The sequence below is a fragment of the Bubalus kerabau genome, chromosome 20 (assembly GCF_029407905.1).
Source record: "Bubalus kerabau isolate K-KA32 ecotype Philippines breed swamp buffalo chromosome 20, PCC_UOA_SB_1v2, whole genome shotgun sequence".
Lineage (NCBI taxonomy): Eukaryota > Metazoa > Chordata > Mammalia > Artiodactyla > Bovidae > Bubalus > Bubalus kerabau.
The window spans coordinates 60,915,207-60,934,058 of NC_073643.1; the positions used below are offsets into that span (position 1 = coordinate 60,915,207).

The window sequence follows — 18,852 nt, forward strand, 5'->3', positions numbered from 1 at the left end:
CTCTGTTGAGACTGGTCCCGGCTGGCATGCACCCACCTGATGATGGGGAATCTCGATCTCTTTGCACAGCTGTGGCCGGGCCGTACGGGGCCGCCCTCACTTGTATATTTCCCTGCGGGGCAGCCACGGGCAGATTCTTGCCGAATTCAGGTGGAAGCCGCCGCTGTGGTTGCCAGGCTGCCCACTTACCTCCTCAGTGGGAAGTGGCACCGGAGCTGGCAGTCTACTTTCCCTGGATTCTCAGGGTTCCTGATTCCCGGGCCACATGTGGACATGTCCACCTCTGGACGAAGAGTCTCAGCTTCTGCAGGACGAGGATACCCCCGTCGGCAAGGTCAGATGCAACATGGACTTGGGTTTCAGTCCTGTGCTCAGCACCAGGCCCTGTCCTGGTGGAGAACAGCTTGAGCCAGAGTTGACTGGGTCAAGACCCCATTCTACGGGTTGCTCGGGCAGTTTGGCCTCGGAAGGGGCCTTTGCAGTGTCTGTGGAGCCATCTGGGGCCCAGGGAGAAGCAGGATCCAGAACACAGAGGCAGACCTGAGATCTGAGGAGGTTCCCAGAGAGGCAGGTCGCAGGCCAGGGAGAGGAAGGAGCCAGCCTCGCAGGAGAGAGGGCTGTACACCCAGAGGTGGTGGAAAACCTGAGACCCTGGCCAGAGGGTCAGACAGCCCTGCTCAGCAGATGAGTGAGCAAAACAAATCTCTTTCGGCTCTGTTTATAGACGAGGACACTGAGGCTTGGAGAGAGCAGTCTTGCCCCAGACAGACCATGGTGGAGCCAGGTCCAGAGCCCTGCCCTGCCACTGTGGGCCCCCACCCCCACCCCCACCCCCACCCAGCCCCTCCTGTCCAGCGGATGCAGGCCTGGACCATGGCTGTGCCCGTGGTCGCTTGCCTCCTTGCTGTAGTACCGTCACCTCATCCAGGAAGCCCTCCTCCAGAGCCCTGTGGCGTTACGTGCCTTCAATGTTTACCTGGAATTCAGTTCAGTTCAGTCGCTCAGTCGTGTCTGACTCTGCGACCCCATGAATCGCAGCACGCCAGGCCTCCCTGTCCATCACCAACTCCCGGAGTTCACCCAGACTCACGTCCATTGAGTCAGTGATGCCATCCAGCCATCTCATCCTCTGTCATCCCGTTCTCCTCCTGCCCCCAATCCCTCCCAGCATCAGAGTCTTTTCCAATGAGTCAACTCTTCGCATGAGGTGGCCAAAGTACTGGAGTTTCAGCTTTAGCATCATTCCTTCCAAAGAAATCCCAGGGCTGATCTCCTTCAGAATGGACTGGTTGGATCTCCTTGCCATCCAAGGGACTCTCAAGAGTCTTCTCCAACAACACAGTTCAAAGGCATCAATTCTTCGGCGCTCAGCCTTCTTCACAGTCCAACTCGCACATCCATACATGACCACTGGAAAAACCATTGCATTGGCTAGATGAACCTTTGTTGGCAAAGTAGGGTCTCTGCTTTTGAATATGCTATCTGCTGCTAAGTCACTTCAGTCGTGTCGGACTCTGTGCGACCCGAGATGGCAGCCCACCAGGCTCCCCTGTCCCTGGGATTCTCCAGGCAAGAACACGAGTGGGTTGCCATTTCCTTCTCCAATGCATGAAAGTGAAAAGTGAAAGTAAAGTCGCTCAGTCGTGTCCAACCCTGAGCGACCCCATGGACTGCAGCCTTCCAAGGCTCCTCTGTCCATGGGATTTTCCAGGCAAGAGTACTGGAGTGGGGTGCATTGCCTTCTCCATATGCTATCTAGGTTGGTCATAACTTTCCTTCCAAGGAGTAAGCGTCTTTTAATTTCGTGGCTGCAGTCACCATCTGCAGTGATTTGGGAGCCCAAAAAAATAAAGTCTGACACTGTTTCCCCATCTATTTCCCATGAAGTGATGGGACCGGATGCCATGATCTTCAAACTTTTTCACTCTCCACTTTCACTTTCATCAAGAGGCTTTTTAGTTCCTCTTCACAACCTGGAATTGAGGCCCCTTGAAGCCAAGTCCAAGACACACAGTAAGTCGATCCCCGCGCCCTGCGCCCCACCCCTGGCCCCTGCTCTGTGCAGGAGCTGAGTGTGGTGACGGAGCAGAAAACAGACCTCCCGCACCACTAAGGTGGGTGTTGGAACACCTCCCTCTCGGGCTCTCTTGAGGCCAAGGTGTCTGAAGCCTTCCTCGGGGTGCCGGGCACACAAAGGGTGTTTCTTCACCTTCAGGGCATGGGACCCACCCACGCTCGGCTGAAGGCAACTTGGGCAGAGTTGAGGAGGGGCCTGTGGGTGGAGTGAAGGCCCCTGGGAGAGCGCGGGTCCAATCTTCACGGGTTTACTGTAGGCCGCAAAGGCTTCCTCCAATTGCAGGAGGCGCTCTGCAGTGCGCAGCACAGGTTCTCACTGCAGTGGCTTCTCTCGTTGCAGAGCACGGGCTCCACAGCACAGGCTCGGGCTGTGGCCCACGAGCTCACTTCCTTCACGGCACACAGCATCTTTCTGGACCAGCGATAGAACCTGCGTCTCCTGCATTGGCGGGTGGATTTTCAACCACTGGACAACCAGGGAAGTCCTGGGTGGGTGGTTTTGAGGAAGAGCAGTTTGAATGGATGACAAGGTCCCATGTGGGCATGGGAGGATAAAATGAGTTGAAGTGAGACCGGATTGCAGGTAACAGAAACACAAGGCAAACTAGCCTATGTAAAAAGCAAGCGTCGGCTCCTGGAACAGCCGGCTCTAAGTAGCTTCAGGCACCGCTGGCTCTGGACCTTGCATTAATATCCTTAGGGATCTGTTTCTCTGTGTACTGGCTCCAGCTTTCTCTGCCTTGGCCTCTTTTCCAGGTGGGCATTCTCCCGAGTGGCGACAAGGGTGGCCACCGGCAGCTCTGGCCCAATGCCCCTACCCTTAGTGGTCCTGGGCGGAAGAGCACCTCTTTCTCATTACTTCCAGACTGACTCATTGAGGTCAAAAACTCATTTCACCAATCGTTGTGGCCAGGCAACGGGTTAAAGAATCATCAGCCAGGTCTCTGGTCACATGACCATCCTTGGGACTGGAAGGTCCAGACCCCAGAGCATTGTGGCTGGACAACACGGGGCATGACTTTGTCCCTGGGAGAAAATTAAAGTGCTTTGTATCATCAGAAGAGGCGTGCCAGTGCTCTTGGAGAAACAAGCGTTAGCGTGGAAAAGGCAACAAGCCAGGGCCCAAGCCTTCAAAGAGCAGAGGGGAGGGAGTGAAAGGAGAGGTGGGGGTGGCATCAGAGCTGGAGGCCACTGGGAGAACTGGGTGGTGAGCAGCCAGAGCCGATTTAGGCGGGAAGTCTGCAAAGACCGTGCAGAACGGCTGACCTGCAGGGCCACTTGGGGGTGTGAAGCTGGAGGGAGGTCGTCAAAGGGTGGAGTTAGCAAGGGGAGGAGCTTGGGTCAGGGGGAGCTCTGCAAGGGAAAGCTGCTTGGTGTGAAGAACTTGGCCAGAAGAGGCAGAGTTCACTGCCCGGTCCCCACCCCTCCAAGGGCCACCGGGGAGAGGGCCAGAGAGCCAGGCCCCAGCCGGAGGCTGACTTGGACAGCTGGGGTGAGCCCAGGTGGCATCTGGTTCAGGGAGAGAGGGTGGAATCTGAGGGCTCACGTTTAGTGGGTCAGGAGCACCATCCCCTGGACCCTGGGGAGGCCAAGGTCTCCCAGAGCTGCTAGCTGTTGGTGGCCTATTGGCTGGCTCTGCAGACAGCTTGGGACTGGCCCGGTCTGGCACACTGGCCCTGCAGCAGGGTACTGGGCACACTGCCCCCCAATCAGAGTTGCAAAGTAGATGAAGCTGTAGCCAAAACCTGGGCTGGCAGGGTGGGTGTTTTTCCCAAGAATCCAGACAGCCACTGCCAAGTCCAGCATTCCTCCTCCTCCCCAAAGGCGGCCTGGTCACTTTAGAGAGGATGACGTGGTTCCCTCCCACCCCCAGCAAAAACGTGGGCAGGGCCTGCACCTGAACTGGCTTGGCCCAGGACAGAGCTGGGCGGTAACACTGGCAGCTGGCCCTGCAGGCAGGAGGCAGTGCGGACCCCCAGCAGGGCCGGGAGCGGTCAAGTGGGTCTGAGTGGCCGTTTGCCCACCGTGTGGAGGATCTGTGCTGTTACCCATCCCTGTTACAGAGGGTAGTGGCTGCCAGGCGGCAGTCAAGGAACTTGCTGTACCAGGATTCTCTGCGGCTCTCATCTAGCCCCAGCCCAGGCTTGCTCAGCTTGGTCTGTACATATGCACTATTCTGGAATGTTCGCTAGCTTCCCCATCGCTCCAGTTCTCTCGTTTTGCAGAGCTGTCCCTTCATAGGAACATATTAAAGTAGGCCTCAGCTTAGTACCCGACTTGGACCAACAACTATTTCATATGCTGAACACAAAGGGGTGGGGACCTCCCAAGGCCGTCTCATTCCTGCCAATTTACCCTTAACTCTGGATCCCACATAGGCTCCAGATTTACAAGCTCCAGGAGGGTCAGCCTTGCTCAGACCACTTCTTGCATCACGGCGGGTGAGCCTGGGTCCGCTGTCCATCACATCAACAGGGAGCCTCAGAACTCCAGAAGGCCCACCCTGCAGCGACTAAGAGCAGACCTCCGCAAAGCCCCTTCTGCTCCCCCAGCCCCCGGGCGGTGGGCGAAAACGCCATTCTACCCAGGTAAACCCATGCCTTCTTCTGGGACCAACCGCCCAGCTCCCCGCCTGCGTCTCTAACGGACGTGGCGCGCAGGGGACCCTCCGCTACCCATCCAGCCCAAGCTCAAGTCCCGCGGCAGCAGCGCCCAGCCTTACTCCACTCGAAGACGACAAGAACGGTTGAAAGGTTTAAACAATTTATTTTGTCCCAAAAATGGAGACCGGAGAAAAGGAAGCCACGCGCGCTCCCGCGCCATTACCCGGCGCGCGCCCGGAGGCGGGAAGGGCTGCGCCGCCGTGGCGTCCTCGCGCGCAGGGCCGGGGCGGGCAGGCGCAGCCCGGCCATTGGCGCCCCGGAGCCGGTAACCAAGGCGACAGCCCGGGCCAAGAGCGAGAGCCAATAAGGGCGTCGCCAGGGCCGTTTCAAAAATCTAAAGCAAACAATAATCGGGGAAAAAAAAAAAAAAAAAAAAACTCCCACGTTGGGGGATGGGCAGGCCGGCACGGCCCGGGCCCACTGTTGTCGGAGCGCGCACGGCGGTTCGGGCTCCGAGCAAAACCTACGTGCACTCGGGGTGAAAAAGTGGGTGCCAAGGCCCCGCGCTCACTTGCGGCCCTTGGGCACTTTGGGGACGCTGGGCTTGGCCGCCTTCTTCACCTTCTTGCCACCCGCGGCCGCCGCCTTCTTGGCCTTGCTGCCTTTGTCCTTCTTGGAAGCGGCGCCCTTCTTGTGCGAGCGCTTCTCGGGCTGTGGGCCCTTAGCCGACTTCTTGTCCGCGCGTCGCGGGGCGGCCGCGCCTGGGGCCGCCTTCTTGGCCTTGTGCGCAGCGGGCGCTGGGGCAGAGGCGGGCGCCGGGGCTCCGCGCCGCTCGCCGCCGCCACCCTCCAGCTTCTTGCGGTTGAGCTTGAAGGAACCGTTGGCGCCGGTGCCCTTCACCTGCAGCAGGGTGTCGTTCTGCACCAGCGCCTTGATGGAATACTTGAGGTAGGTGCGCCCGTTTTGCTGATCGAACCACGCCACCTTCTTGGCCTCCGCGTAGATCTTGGCCAGCGATGAGCCGTTGCGCTCGCCTAGCCGGCGGATGGTCTCCACCACCAGCTGGCTGTACTTGCCCGGCTGATTCTTCTTTTTGCTATTCTTCCTCTTCTTGGACGGAGACAATGCAGCCGAGCCTCCGGCCTTCGCCGCCTTCTTGGCCGCCCCCTCGGCAGTCGTCAGCGGCAGGGCCTCTTCGAGCTCCACAGACATAGTGGCGAGCGGGTTGGTGGCGGGCGGGGCGCGGAAACCCGGGGGCCGCGCCGGGAAAAGAAAGGCGAGGGGCCGCGGGGGCGCCGGGGGGCTGGGGGCTCGCGGCGGCTCCAGGCGGGAGCGGCCGCGGCCGGGCCTGGGGCCGGGCGGCAGGGCTGGGGTGGGGGCCGGGCCGGCCGGAGCGGGGGTCCCGGATCGGGACCGGAAGCGGGGCCGGCGCGGGAGCGATCGGAATGCAGGAGTCCGGCGCGAAGTGGCCGGAGCAGGGACAGTCTGGGAGCCGGGAAGTCGGCCTAGCAAGCTGCCGCCACCGCTGCCTGCGCCGGAACTCGCTGGGCGTGCGCGCTGCGCTCTGGCGGGGAGGGCGTCGCTCTCCCCTTTTATAGCCCAACGGCGGACCACGTTGAGAACAACAACAGCCTGGTCCGGGGCCGGCGCCAACTTGTGCTTCTTGGAGCCCCTTCCCCGGCCGCTGGCTTCCCAGACCCGGCCTCCCCGGCACCGCCGTGCGCGCCGCTGTGCACCCTGGACAGGGCCCGAGCCCGCTGCGCGATGGAGAGGCGGCCCGCGCCCAGGGAGGGCTCGCTAGAGGGGGACGGAGGGGCGCACCCTAGGCTGAGGGAGCGCGAGAGGAGGGGGGCACCCGGTTTGAGGCCGAATAGCGCGGGCCCCCAGCGGGACCCCGCAGCCCGGAGCTCCGCAGCCGACAGCCAAGAGTGCTCCACGGGCCCCCAAGCCCAGATCGCGTCCAGGGGACCCCGGGCCTGCCCGCTGGACGAGCTTTAATTTGTCCGAACTAACACAGGGCACGCCCTCGCGCGGTCGGCTGGGGCAGTGTGGAAGGAGCCGGGACGCTTCGAGGGGGGTCTCCGCCTGAGTGCAAGGGGAGGGCGGATGCAGGCGCTTTCCTTTGCGCACCCGAGGCCTCCTTAGGCCTCGAGGGCCCAGGGCACCACGCGGGAGGCGGCGGGGAGGACTGCAGGTGCTTCTCTGGGGACATTTCCTAGGTGTCCCCCCCCCCCCCCCGCCGCCGCCGTGGATGCTACAAGTGCCCCCATTTTTATGGTGCGAAGTAGCTTCCACCTTTACCCCAAAGCCACAAGGCGGCTCCGGCGGGGGCGAGGGGAGGCGCTGGCCCCGGGAGGATTTCCCAAGGATGAGGGAGGGGAGCGGCTCCTCGTTCTGGGCACCACCCCCGCCACCCTCCACTCCGTGTGGGGAGCGCAGTTGAGAGTGGGGACACTCTCTCTGGGTACCAGGCGGAAGCTTGTGCAAGTTGGCGGCCCTGCCGCTGGGTCCAGTCCTGGGGGTGAGCAGGCGGCGTCGGACCATCTTTCTCCAAGCCAAAGGAGCCCTCACTTGGGAAAAGCTGAGACACGTAGAGACGCTCCAGGAGGAGGGTGGATCCCTTTTAGGGTGAGTGATTTAGGCCCGATCCTGCGCCCTGCAGTCTCCTGAGGCCCAAGCATGGAGGAGGGGCTGGCGGAACGGAGTGGGGGCGTAGAGCAGAACCGCGGGCCCCTCAGAGGTCTGCGCACCCCTGCCCCAGCGTTTGCCCGGCCGGCCCCGCGTGCTCTCGTGCTGTCCAACAAGCCGCGGTTATAATAAGCCCCAGGGGTGAAGGACTTTGAGCCAGGGATTTGCAGGCGGACGGGGGAGGTCAGGGGCTGGGAGCCACAAAAGGGGACAGTGAGTACATCCAGCAGGAGAGAGAAGGAAGATGAGTCTCAGCGTGGGCTCCTGCGGAGAAGCCGAGCCCCTTCCAGCCCAGCGGCTGGGAGCCCTGAGTCCAGGGGGGAATGGGGAGCAGTGGTCAGGGGCCCTCGGACACACAGGGCTTGAGCGAAAACCTCGGGTTCCAGAGATGCAAGGTGTGTGCAGGGCGAGAAGCTGGGAGATGGAGACCCCTTGTCCCCCTCAGGATGCACGGAGGTGGAGAGTGAGCAGGGGCACCCGGGAGACAGCTAGCCCAGGGCAACCAGGTGACTGGTGAGAGGGACTCAGGTCAAAGGGAGAACAGAGGGCGAGACCCCCGAGGGGACCCCAGACTGAAACCTGCTCATCCTGTGGGGGCGGGGGATGGGCTGAAAATGTGAAGCCGCAGCAGCAGGGCTGAGTGAGGGCCCTCTCCCCCCGGGAAGGGGAGGGTGTGGGCTGGCAGGAGACAGTGGCTGTCCTCTGGAGACAGAGGAAGCACCATCATCAGAGAGGAGGGGACCAGGCATGGCCCGGGCCCTGGAGATTGAGAGAATTTCTAGAACTGAGGACCTGCATGGCCCGGGCCCTGGAGATTGAGAGAATTTCTAGAACTGAGGACCTGTCTACCCAGGGCAGCCCCTCAGGAAACTGGTTGAACTTGAGCCGACTGGCCAGCTTCCGACTTCTCAGAACCTCTGCCTGGACTTTGCCTGTTCAGCCCAGTGTATTTTAAAAGGCGAAATTTAAAAATCAGGCCATTTCACACAAAAATGCAGTCCAGATTTCAAATTTCCCTTTTTAAAAAAATCTGCAGATTGGACCTGGGTCGGGGCAGAAGCGGGGTGGGAGCTGAGTAACAATGGGCTGATGTCCCGCACCTGATCGGCGAGGAGGGGGTCGGCAGGAGTAGGGGGAAGGCTCTGCGGCCTAGGGGGAGGCCTGGCCATACCAAGAGGAGTGGAGGACTCAGAGCAGAGGGTGGACACATGCAGGCCGGGCAGCGCAGCCCAGACCACTGGGAGGATGTGGCGGACACACTCCAGAGGCCCCTCCAGCCTGGTGGGCCCCGGGGCTTGGGGGCACCAACTCTGGGCTCCAGGAGCTGGTGGGATGGAGTGGTGTCCTCCCACTGACCTCAGCATACAGATGAGGAAACAGACGACTGGACCCACGCCTTCAGGAAGGTGTGGTCCATGAACCCCACACTCCCGGGAGCCGCCTGCCACCCCTGTAAGGACAGGACAGGTGGCAAAGGCCTCCGGTGGCCAATGGAAGAATGACGAAACGCTGGGAAAGGGGCCTCTGCAATTGGCCAGGGCCTGGGGTCCTGCTGCTCCAAACACCATCCATACACTGGTGACACCCATCTCTCTCCTGAGCAGCAGACAGCGGCCGCCCACATCCCTTCCGGGGTGTCTGAAGTGTCTCTTGTGTCTCCCATTTTCTCCAGCAGTCCCGCTCTCCCCCACACTTGCAGAGAGCGGGGTGCCGCTCCCCCCTCCACCGCCCCACCCTCTGGCTCTGGCCTTTTTGTTCCTTGCCGGGACTCCCGCTTGGGGCCTTGGCACAGCCATGGGGCTGGGCCTTTTCCTCCAGAATCCATTCAGAGCTGCCTCCAGGCCCACCGCCCCGCTTTATTTTCCTCATAGCACTTATCCTTATCTGACCCTATGTTGCCTATTTGTAGGGGGGCGGGGGGGCCCTCTGAGCGCAGCTGGCCTGGCCCTGTTCCCTGCGGGCCCTGTTCCCTGGGGCACACCCTGCAGCAGAATGTGGTTGGGCGTGGACCCCCGCTCCCCCACACACTCCCCGTGTGACCCACCTGTCTGGGCCCTGGGCTGGCTCTGTCACCACCCCTGTAGGGGTCCACACACACACACACAGTTTCTGACAACCTAGGATGGGGCCCCAGACGTGAGGCCGAGAGGTCTGAGGGGTCGCAGCCCCTGTGGGAAAGGCCCAGTGGGCTCCGGGGGTAACAGGAGGCTCTGTCTCCCCACACTGGTTTAGACAGGAGGCTGGCTCCAGCCTGGGCCCGCTTTGGGGTTTAAAATGGAAGAGGCCTTAGGTGCTTTTTAGTATCTAAGGGGAAATGGGGGAATTCACCAGGTGTGACGGTGGGGAAAGGTCACCTTTAAGATGCAAATGTGTATTGTGAAGCCCTGAATGGGGGTGCTCTGGGGGTCTCTGGTCTCCCCCCTCCCCGCCAGTGGCAGGCGGGCCGCCTGTGGAGAGCGGACGCTCTTGCTGAGGCAGGACAAGGGACTGAGAGGCCCCCACACCCTGTCCCCAGGGGCAGTGGAGCGAGCCCAGAGCCCCGGCTGCCCACCCACCTCCACTTCCCCTTGGGGGGCTCCCCCCCACCTGCTTCAGACGCCCCCAAAGTGCTTAGAAGACAGCGTGTAAAGAAGGGATGGGCGCTGCTCAGCATGCAAGGACCCACTACTGCTGGGCGCGGTGTGTCGGGGTCCCAGTGAGGGAGGCTCGTCTCAGGGTGGGGCGTCCTGAGAACGAGGGGCATGAAGTGACAGCCCCCCAACCGGAGCCAACAGCTGACGCGGGGCCTGGCAGGTGGTGCTGTTCCCGTGGACGTGAGCAGAGGCTTGTGTCTCGGGGCATCCCCCCAGCTTCCCATAGCTGGCTCTGCCACAGCTGGGGACCCGCTGGGCCACACCGCCCGTTCAGCCACACCGCCTTCTCCAGGCCTTTTACGTCTTTTTCCTTTAAGAGCCCTTTTTCTTAGTAAAGTTATTCGTGGTATAAAACCCGACTGGGGGAACAAGGCTGTGAAGTGACAACCGAGGGGCACGTCTCGGCTCTGGACACCGGTCCGCGTCCGGGGGCCTGTGCCCGGCTGGTCGTGCCCTCGGGGCAGGCCGGGCGGTTGCTGATGTGTTTCCCTGACTGTCCTTTGTTCATCAGCCCAGAACGAGCCTCCAGATTCACTCTTACAAATCCACTTAAGTGTTGATACCCTGTGATCCGGCAGGCTTCCAAGTGCGCCCCCCAACCCACGTCCCCCGTGAGCACCCATCCTGGGCCTTGTGAGTCCACCCGGCCTGGCCTGTGTGTGCGTCTCCCCACTCCATCCCCACCCCACACTTCAGGCACAGCCATCGGGCCACCCCTGGTGACCTGGATGCCTCCTTGGGGCTTCCTGGCTCCCCCATCGAATTCAGCCTTTTGGGGATTTGGATGGCCCAGCATCCTGCCCCCCACAGCCTGGCTCTGCCCCACCCTCCTCTTCTTCCTTTTTCCTTCAGCCACAGCCCCGCCTCCCCGAGGTGCCTCCCCTGTGGGGATCTCTGCCCAGCCAGGGGCAGGGAGGGGGGCAGGCTCTGGGAAGACAGTGGTGCTGAGTGGCCTTTGAGCTGTGATCTGTGGGCAGGGCGGCCCAGGAGAGGCTGGCTCCCGCCTCCCCGAGGGGCCTCCCCTGCAGGGGGATCGCTGCCCGGCAGAGGGGGGCAGGCTCGGGGGACAGTGGCGCTGAGTGACCTTCGAGCCATGTTCCACAGACATGGAGGCCCAGGAGAGGCTGGCCCCTTGCCTGTTTGCCTCCCTCCTCCGGCCGGGTCTCCTGGGGGGCGAGCTGGCCCATGCTCCAGGGAGGCCAAGGCCGGAACTGTTGTCCGGCCTCGGCAGTATTTAACATATCTTCTCCATGGTTCCCCGGGGATTGAGGCCGAGGGGCTGGGGCAAGGTTGCGTCCAGACACTGTTCTGGTAGGGGCACCAGGGCCAGGGCAGAGCCTGACAAGCAGAGAAACCATCTTCCGGTGTTGCCCCACTGGCAAGGTTCCCCCGGCCAGGGAAGATGGCAAAGCATCTGCTGTCCCCTCATTTCAAGGGGCCGCGCCACCCCCCTTCTAGCACTAGCTCTTGGTTGTACCCCGTTAATCACTGTCTGAGATTGCCCTGTCTTGTGCCTGTCACCCCCACGAGAGCAGGGATGCTCTCAAGCTACGCTGCACGGGGCCTGACACATAGTAGGCCCTCAATAAATATTTGTTGAATGAATGAAATGGGAGTCCAAGCTGGGCAGGCTTAGGGCTAGCACGAGGGCTGGCAAGGCTCACAGAAGCTCATCTCAGTGATTGGGCTCGCCCAGTCCTGGGGATCCTGACTTCTTTCCTGATCTAGAACCAACCCCAGCTGCCCTGAAAGCTCCCTAACTGCCACTTTCTGGGGGTGCCCCTCCTCCTGCCCACCACCCCTCGCTTCCTCCCTACCAGAGGCCTCTGAAGAGGAGAGTAGGAGCTTGTTGCTTTCCCACTCAGGGTACCCCGCCCTGGCCACAGCATCCGGGCCCTGCTGACCTCTTCGACTTTATATCCCCGGCTCATCTGCCCTCCCTTCCACAGCCCGCTTCCCACCCCAGCTCCTTCAACCCTGGTCACCCCAATTCCTTCTCCCATTTTCTCTAACTAAATTAAATTACCTGCTTTAACATCTGCCCCCAAGACCCCTCTGTCTTGTGTAGCCTCGAATATGAGACTAGAAGGGGCTCTAACTGCTATTTCAGAAGACAGGTGCATGGGGACCCATTGGGAAAATGAAGAGGCCAGCAAAGCCCACCAGACAACACCTCCTAACTCGAGAGCCTGACATACACAGCTCTCCAAAACTGAGCTCCCCTCCACTCCTCCCCTCTCATCAGCCACTGCTTCTTGAAGGAGGTGGCCCCCTGAATGCTTTGGGAGCATCCTCAATGGGTTCAGGGGATGGGATCCCCTGGGACCTGAAGAAGCTGAGGTACAAGCTGCAGGGAAGGGGCCAAGCCCACCCGGGGTTTCTGGGTTGTTTTCCAAGTCTTATTCCCAGTCCAGTGCTCTTGCCCTTCCTGACCTCTCATCTGGCCAGTTAGCTGGGGATGGGGAAGGGATGGGGAGGGGAGGCCAGGCCAGGCCCCTGGATGAGGACGAACATTGGCCATGTGCCCGCCTTGTCTGGGTGAGAAGGCTGTCCTTTGGGGCCAGGCCCCAGAACCTGGGAATATTGGGAGGGGACCTGGGGGAGAGCCCGAGCTGTCTCCTGGCCTCTGAGCTCACCCTGGACCTGTCCACCAGGCACTACCAGCCCCAGAAGACCGAGAAAGCCTCCGAGTGGGTCTCCCTGTGGCCAGATCTTCACAGAAGCCACCGTTTTCTCAGAGCCCCCACTGGGCCCCATCAGATCCTGCCCATCCCTCCTTAAACTTGAACCCTCAGGCTCTTTCCCATCGCACTTAGAATAAAATCCAAGCGTGCTGCCTTGCTGTCCTACCCTGCACGGTGTCCCCCACCCGCCCCTCCACTTGGGGCTTTTGTGCTTGTGAGCCCTCCTTCGCCTCCCATTCTTGCCAATCATGTGAATACCACCTCCTTCGGGAAGCCCTCCCTGAGCACCCCATCTGAAGTAGGGCCATCCACCCCGCACCGGCTTTCACTTTTCCAGGTTTGTTTTTTTTTTTTCAAAGCACATGTCCCTACTGTAGCTTCTGCATTTATAGCTTAAGCCTCTCTTCCCCACCCAGCCTCTGCTTGTCTGGCTTGTGGCTCACCGGACCCTTTGTAGGCGGCACACAGTAGATGCTCAGTAAAAGTTTGTGTGAATCAATGAGAAGAAAGGGCCCTGACTAGGAGGAGTTCTGAGACGTGGCCTCTCTTCTCTGCCCCCAGTATTGGCTGCTTGTCTGGAGAGCGCGGGGAGCTAGACGGCATCTCCTCCTGCCGCACACACACACCCCCAGGCCTGCGAGGGGCTAGCAGCGGCCCCAAGCGGAGGAAGGAGCATTTCCAACGGGACGCTTGTGGCCTGGAGGCCTGGGCGGGGGGGCTCCGGGGACTTGGGGGCAGCCTTCCGTGTGGGCGGCGCAGTCATCACCCGCGGCGAGCGTAGCGGCCGCGGCCGGGGTCGGCCGGCGGAGGCCTCTGGGGACAGAAGGGGAAGGCTCCCCGGAGTGGGGACGCTCGTCTCTGCCCCAGGGACGCGGGAGCGGACGCCCAGCCTCCGCGTTTTCCCCAAGTACCCCCGGCCCTTCGCGCCCGCCCGCCCGCCTCCAGCCGCGCCGGAGATCTAGGCCGCGGGCCGCCGGCGGGCGTTGGGCGCGCGTCCCCGCGGCCGTCTCCGTGGAGACCGCGCGCGCTTCCCAAGCGGGCCGCCGGCGGGCGTTGGGCGCGCGTCCCCGCGGCCGTCTCCGTGGAGACCGCGCGCGCCTCCCAAGCGGGCCGCCGGCGGGCATTGGGCGCGCGTCCCCGCGGCCGTCTCCGTGGAGAGCGCGCGCGCTTCCCAAGCGGGCCGCCGGCGGGCGTTGGGCGCGCGTCCCCGCGGCCGTCTCCGTGGAGACCGCGCGCGCCTCCCAACCGGCCTCCCGCGGCGTAGGGGCGCGCGCGCCTCGGGCGGGGGCCGGCCCGAGGAGGGGCCTGGGGGCCTCGCGGGCGACGCGGGCTCGCGAGGCCGCTGAGGGAGCAGCTCTGGGAAAGGCACTGACCCAGAGCCGGCGATCTGGACCCTCGGTGGCGGTCGCTTGTGCAGGGCCGCTCTGGAGGCGGCTCTGCGGTGTGGGTCCGTGCGGACACCCCGCCCTGCCGGCCCCCACCGCGGTCTCCGGGCTCTGTGGTCTCCGAGAGCGGCCTGGGCCCCTCTGCCCTGGCCCGGGGACCAGCCGCGGGTTCCTCACAAGACACCCCTACCCTCTACACACACACACAGACACACACACGTATAGACGTCCACAGCGACTGGTGTCCTCACAGGACACCCCTACTCCTACACACACACACACACACCACACACATGTAGATGTCCACAGCCGCTGGTGTCCTCACAAGACACCCCTACCCTCTACACACACACACACACACACACACACACACACACACACACACACACACGTGTAGATGTCCACAGCCCCACTGGAGACTGGCCACCTGGAGGCTTCTCCGGGCAGCTGGCAGGTGACAGCCGGCGCGCACCTGACCTGCGGCCACTCCAGCCGGCAGAGCTGGCTTCCAGGGCACCCTCTTGCCCGTCCTCACCGCCCTTGCCTGGTGCTGCCTTCAAGGACGTGCAGTCGGCACCTGCTGGCCTTGGCCGGTGGGGACTCCTGCCCCCACCGCTGGGGGCCGTGGGCCCCGGGGACCAGGCGGCGCAGGCTCAGCTGACGGTGGGCCACCGGAGCCGCGTCCTCACTGGGGCGCCCCACACAGCTCTGTGCCTCCTTGCCCTGCTCCCCGTTCTCCTGTCTGGATGCTGGTCTATTCACATTTTGTCCCAGGAAACTGAAAAACCCCACAAGAAAACCACAGACAAAAGCACCAATTGTATCTATCCCAGGGTCCACAAACGTACAGGTAGAAAATACCAGTGAATGAGGTGGTCTGCAAGGCCCGGTGGGCCCCTAAGGGGACAGCTGACAGCAGCCCCCGCTGCTACACCGGGCGGAAGGCAGGCTCAGGGCTGCAAAAGACTCTGAAGGCAAGGAGGAAAATGGTCTTGTTTAGTGTGTCATCTCTTGTGGTTTAAACGTTTGTTGTCTAGTCACTAAGTCGTGTCTGACTCTTTGTGACCCCAGGGACTGCAGCCCGCCAGCCTCCTCTGGCATGGGATTCTCCAGGCCAGCATACTGGAGTGGGTTGCCATGGCCTCCTCCAGGGGATCTTCCCGACCCAGGGATCAAACCTGCGTCTCCTGCAGGGGCAGGCGGGTTCCTGACCGCTGGCTGAGCTGCCTGGGAAGCTCCCAAGTGTACCCGGTACTTGAACGTCTGTATGTGCCGTGACAGCGCAGTCCGTCACCGTACACAGTTCCAGGATTTTTTTTTTTTTTTGTCCTGATGAGGACTTTTTAAGACCTATCCTCATTGTGAAACTGTATGGAGTCTGTAGTTAAATCCATTTCACCTGTAACCTGCCTTGACGCCTCAAGCTCATTTTAATCGTTGCTGCATAAAGAGTCAGTCACGCATCCTCCACGAAGCTCAGAGCCTAAACAACACGTCTGCGTGGGTTGTCCTCCAGGAACTCGGCTTCAGCTGCACCTGGTGTGAGCTGAGCTGTGGGACCACGGCCCTGCCAACTGAGCCGGCACGGGTGTCCACAGGGTGACCTTTTGAAGCTGCAGACCCTGGGACCTGGTTCCACCTGCGCAGACTCACAGTGGGACGTGATGCCTTTCCCCACCACCTCTCCCTGCTTCTTATTCCTGATTCCATCATGCCCCAGCCCCTTGCCTGCCGGGAGGTTCATTCTCCTGTCTCCATGCTTGGCTGCCTTGTGAATAAACCCTCAAACCTCGGCATCTCAGGCGTCTCTGTGGAGCGTGGCTTGCTCCACGTCAGGTTAAGAAAGCTTGGTTCAGCGGCGTTAGCAGCTTTGCAATATGCAGGTAGTTGAGCGTGCTGAACGCCAGTCACCGTCACGGGCGTTACCGTCCCAGGACCTGGAAGCCTGTGCCTTTGACCCTTCACCCGTGTCTCCCACCCCACCCTCTACCTCTGGCAGCATCCAGTCTGGTCTGTTTGTCTGTGAGTTGGCTTATGTTTACATTTTTTTTTTATGTAATTCATTATATTTTTCACTGCCCCAGTCGGCAGGCGGGATCTTAGTTCCCCAACTGGGGATGGAAACTTGGTTCCCCAACCAGGTGGCCCCTGTGGTGGAAGCTCCGGAGTCCTAACCGCTGGGACTCCAGGGAAGTCCCCTGAGGAAACTTCATAGTTGAATTTTTTGGAGTGCTTTTCCTGCATCATTTGAGATGATCACGGTGGGTCTTCATCTTCACCCTATAAACACCATGCATCGACAGACTTCGCAGATTGCAGTCCAGGAATAAACGCCACTTGGCCACAGCATACAGCCCTTTCCGTGTGCTCTGCTGCTGCTGCTGCTAAGTCGCTTCGGTCGTGTCCAACTCTGCGACCCCATAGAAGGCAGCCCACCGGGCTCTGCTGCTGCTGCTGCTAAGTCGCTTCAGTCGTGTCCGACTGTGCGACCCCATAGACGGCAGCCCACCAGGCTCTAGCAGTTTCCTTTTCAGGGGAAAGAGGCAGGGAAGCGATCCCCTGACAGGACTCAGGCGATGCCCAGGGCAACCTGAGCAGATGCCAGAGCTGGAGGGTCCTCTCGTCCCAAAAGGGACCTGGAGCGGGGGGTGAAGCCAGCAGCCCTGGGCCAAGACGACCCCCAAACAGCCCTTCCAGGGGTGGAGGCGTGACGGGGTGGGGGGGGAGGGCGCCTTTCTGGGCTGGCAGCTGTGCGGGCTCCATGCAGACCCCCACCTCGGGCGGCGGGCCTTTGCTCCCCTAAAGCTGGGGCTTTATTACACCCCTCGCCCCTCCTCTTCCTCCCTGGACTCGCCGTTAACCCACAGACTAGACAAGACCCTGAGTGGGGGACGGCATTCCAGCGCCGGCTCCTTCCCCTGGAGCTCCAGCAAAGCGACGAGTTCCCGCTGACAGGGGCTCCTCCCGCCGCGCCCCGTGAGCCGAGGCGGGCCTCTGCCGGAGGAAGGAGGGCGGTGGGCCAGGCTGACGCTCGCGTCTCTTTTGGATGCCAGGAAAGCCGGCGGTCGGAGGGAAGCCGGGCAGGGCAGCCACATCAGCTCCAGGCCCGCCAGGGCCAGCACCGGCTTCCAGCCACACGCTTCTCGGCTCATGCGAGCAGGCGCACGCGCGAAGACAGGCACGTGCGCTGGGGCTGCAGCTAGGAGCCACTGGAGAACTGGCCTTTGCACATTTGAAAATTCTGGTGTGACGCATGTAGGGGCAGTGGACCCACGAAATACGAGTAGGGGTGCCAGCTGGGGTGGTGGTCAGGAGAGCTAGTGTGTAGTTGAAATCCTTCGGTTTTTAAAACTGTCTTTTCGTTTTGGTTGTGCTGGGCCTTCGCTGCTGTGCAGGCTGCTCTCTACTTGCGGCGAGTGGGGGCTTCTCTTGTGGCGGAGCAGACGCTGTAGGCACCCGGGCTTCAGGAATGGTGGCGCGTGAGCCCACTTACTCCACAGCATGTGGGATCTTAGTTCCTGGACCAGGGACAGAAACCGTGTCCCCTGCGTCGGCGGGCGGATGCTCAAGCACTGGAGCACCAGGGGAGCCCCGTCACACCTTCTTGGTCCATCTGCCGGTGGTCGTTCAGGTCGTGTCCTTGTCTTGGCCACGACAAATACTGCTGCGCTGAAGTTGTGTTCAACTTCATTTGAAACGATTTTGTTCCGTTGCATGGTGAGAGCTGTCTCATCAGTATGCATTTTTAAAAAATCAAAATTGGTGACTTTTTGTGTAGGCGTGCGCACATCTATTCGCACTTCTGTTTGGACATGTATGCCCAGGAGTGGGGTTGCTGGATCGTGTATTAATAGCAGTTGTATTTTTAGTTTTCTCAGGAACTCCCATACTGTGCTCCACAGTGGCTGCGCCCACTTCCATTTAGGTCTTGAGTCCATTTTGAGTCTATTTTCGTATATGTTGTTAGGGAAGGTTCCCATTTCTTTCTTTGCACACAGCCGTCCGTTTTCCGAGTACCGTTTCTTGAAGAGGCTGCTTTCCTGCACTGCTTCTCTTCCCTCCCCTCATCTAGAGTGACCGACCCCAGGGGTGCGGGTTTCTCTCTGCGCTGCTCTGTGTCCGGTCTCTGTGTGTTTCTGCTTCGTGCCAGGGCCGCTGCTGTTTTGATTACCGCAGTGTTGTACTGGGTTGGCCAAAATGTTCGTTTGTTTCTTTCTGTAAGATGGCTCTGGTAGCACTCAATTGTCTTCATTTGAAACAATTTTGTTCCGTCGTATGGTGACAGCCGTCTCATCAGTATGCACTTTTAAAAAATCAAAATTGGTCAATTTGTGTGTAGCCATTTTAGTATTGAAGACAGGAGGGGAAGTAAGCAACATTTTCAGCATATTGAAAGTGGAGGTAAAAATACAACTGAAGCACGCGGAGAGCTTTGTGCAGCGATCGGACAAAGTGCTGTGCCTGACCCAACGTGTCCGGGGCGGTTTGTGAAGCTTCCTGCTGGAGATTTCTCCTTGCACGATGCTCCAGGGTTGGGTAGATCAGTTGAAGTTGATAGCGATCAAATTGAGACATTGAGAACAACCGATGTTTATACCATGCGGGAGATAGCAGATATACTCCAAGTATCCTAATCAAGTGTCTTGAATATTCATTGGAAAGGCTGAAGCTGAAGCTGAAACTCCAATACTTTGGCCACCTGATGAGAAAAACTGACTCACTGGAAAAGACCCTGATGCTGGGAAAGATGGGAAGTGGGAGGAGAAGGGGACGACAGAGGATG

At 60.7% G+C, this 18,852-nt stretch overlaps 1 protein-coding gene across 1 annotated transcript; it reads right to left on the reverse strand.

Annotated features, from left to right (window-relative positions):
* Positions 1 to 4,821: 4,821 nt before the first annotated feature.
* On the reverse strand, positions 4,822 to 6,243 carry LOC129635266 (histone H1.10). Its single transcript, XM_055558107.1, has one exon. The coding sequence runs from the start codon at positions 5,889 to 5,891 to the stop codon at positions 5,247 to 5,249; it is 645 nt and encodes a 214-aa protein (XP_055414082.1). The 5' UTR covers positions 5,892 to 6,243; the 3' UTR covers positions 4,822 to 5,246.
* Positions 6,244 to 18,852: the final 12,609 nt, after the last annotated feature.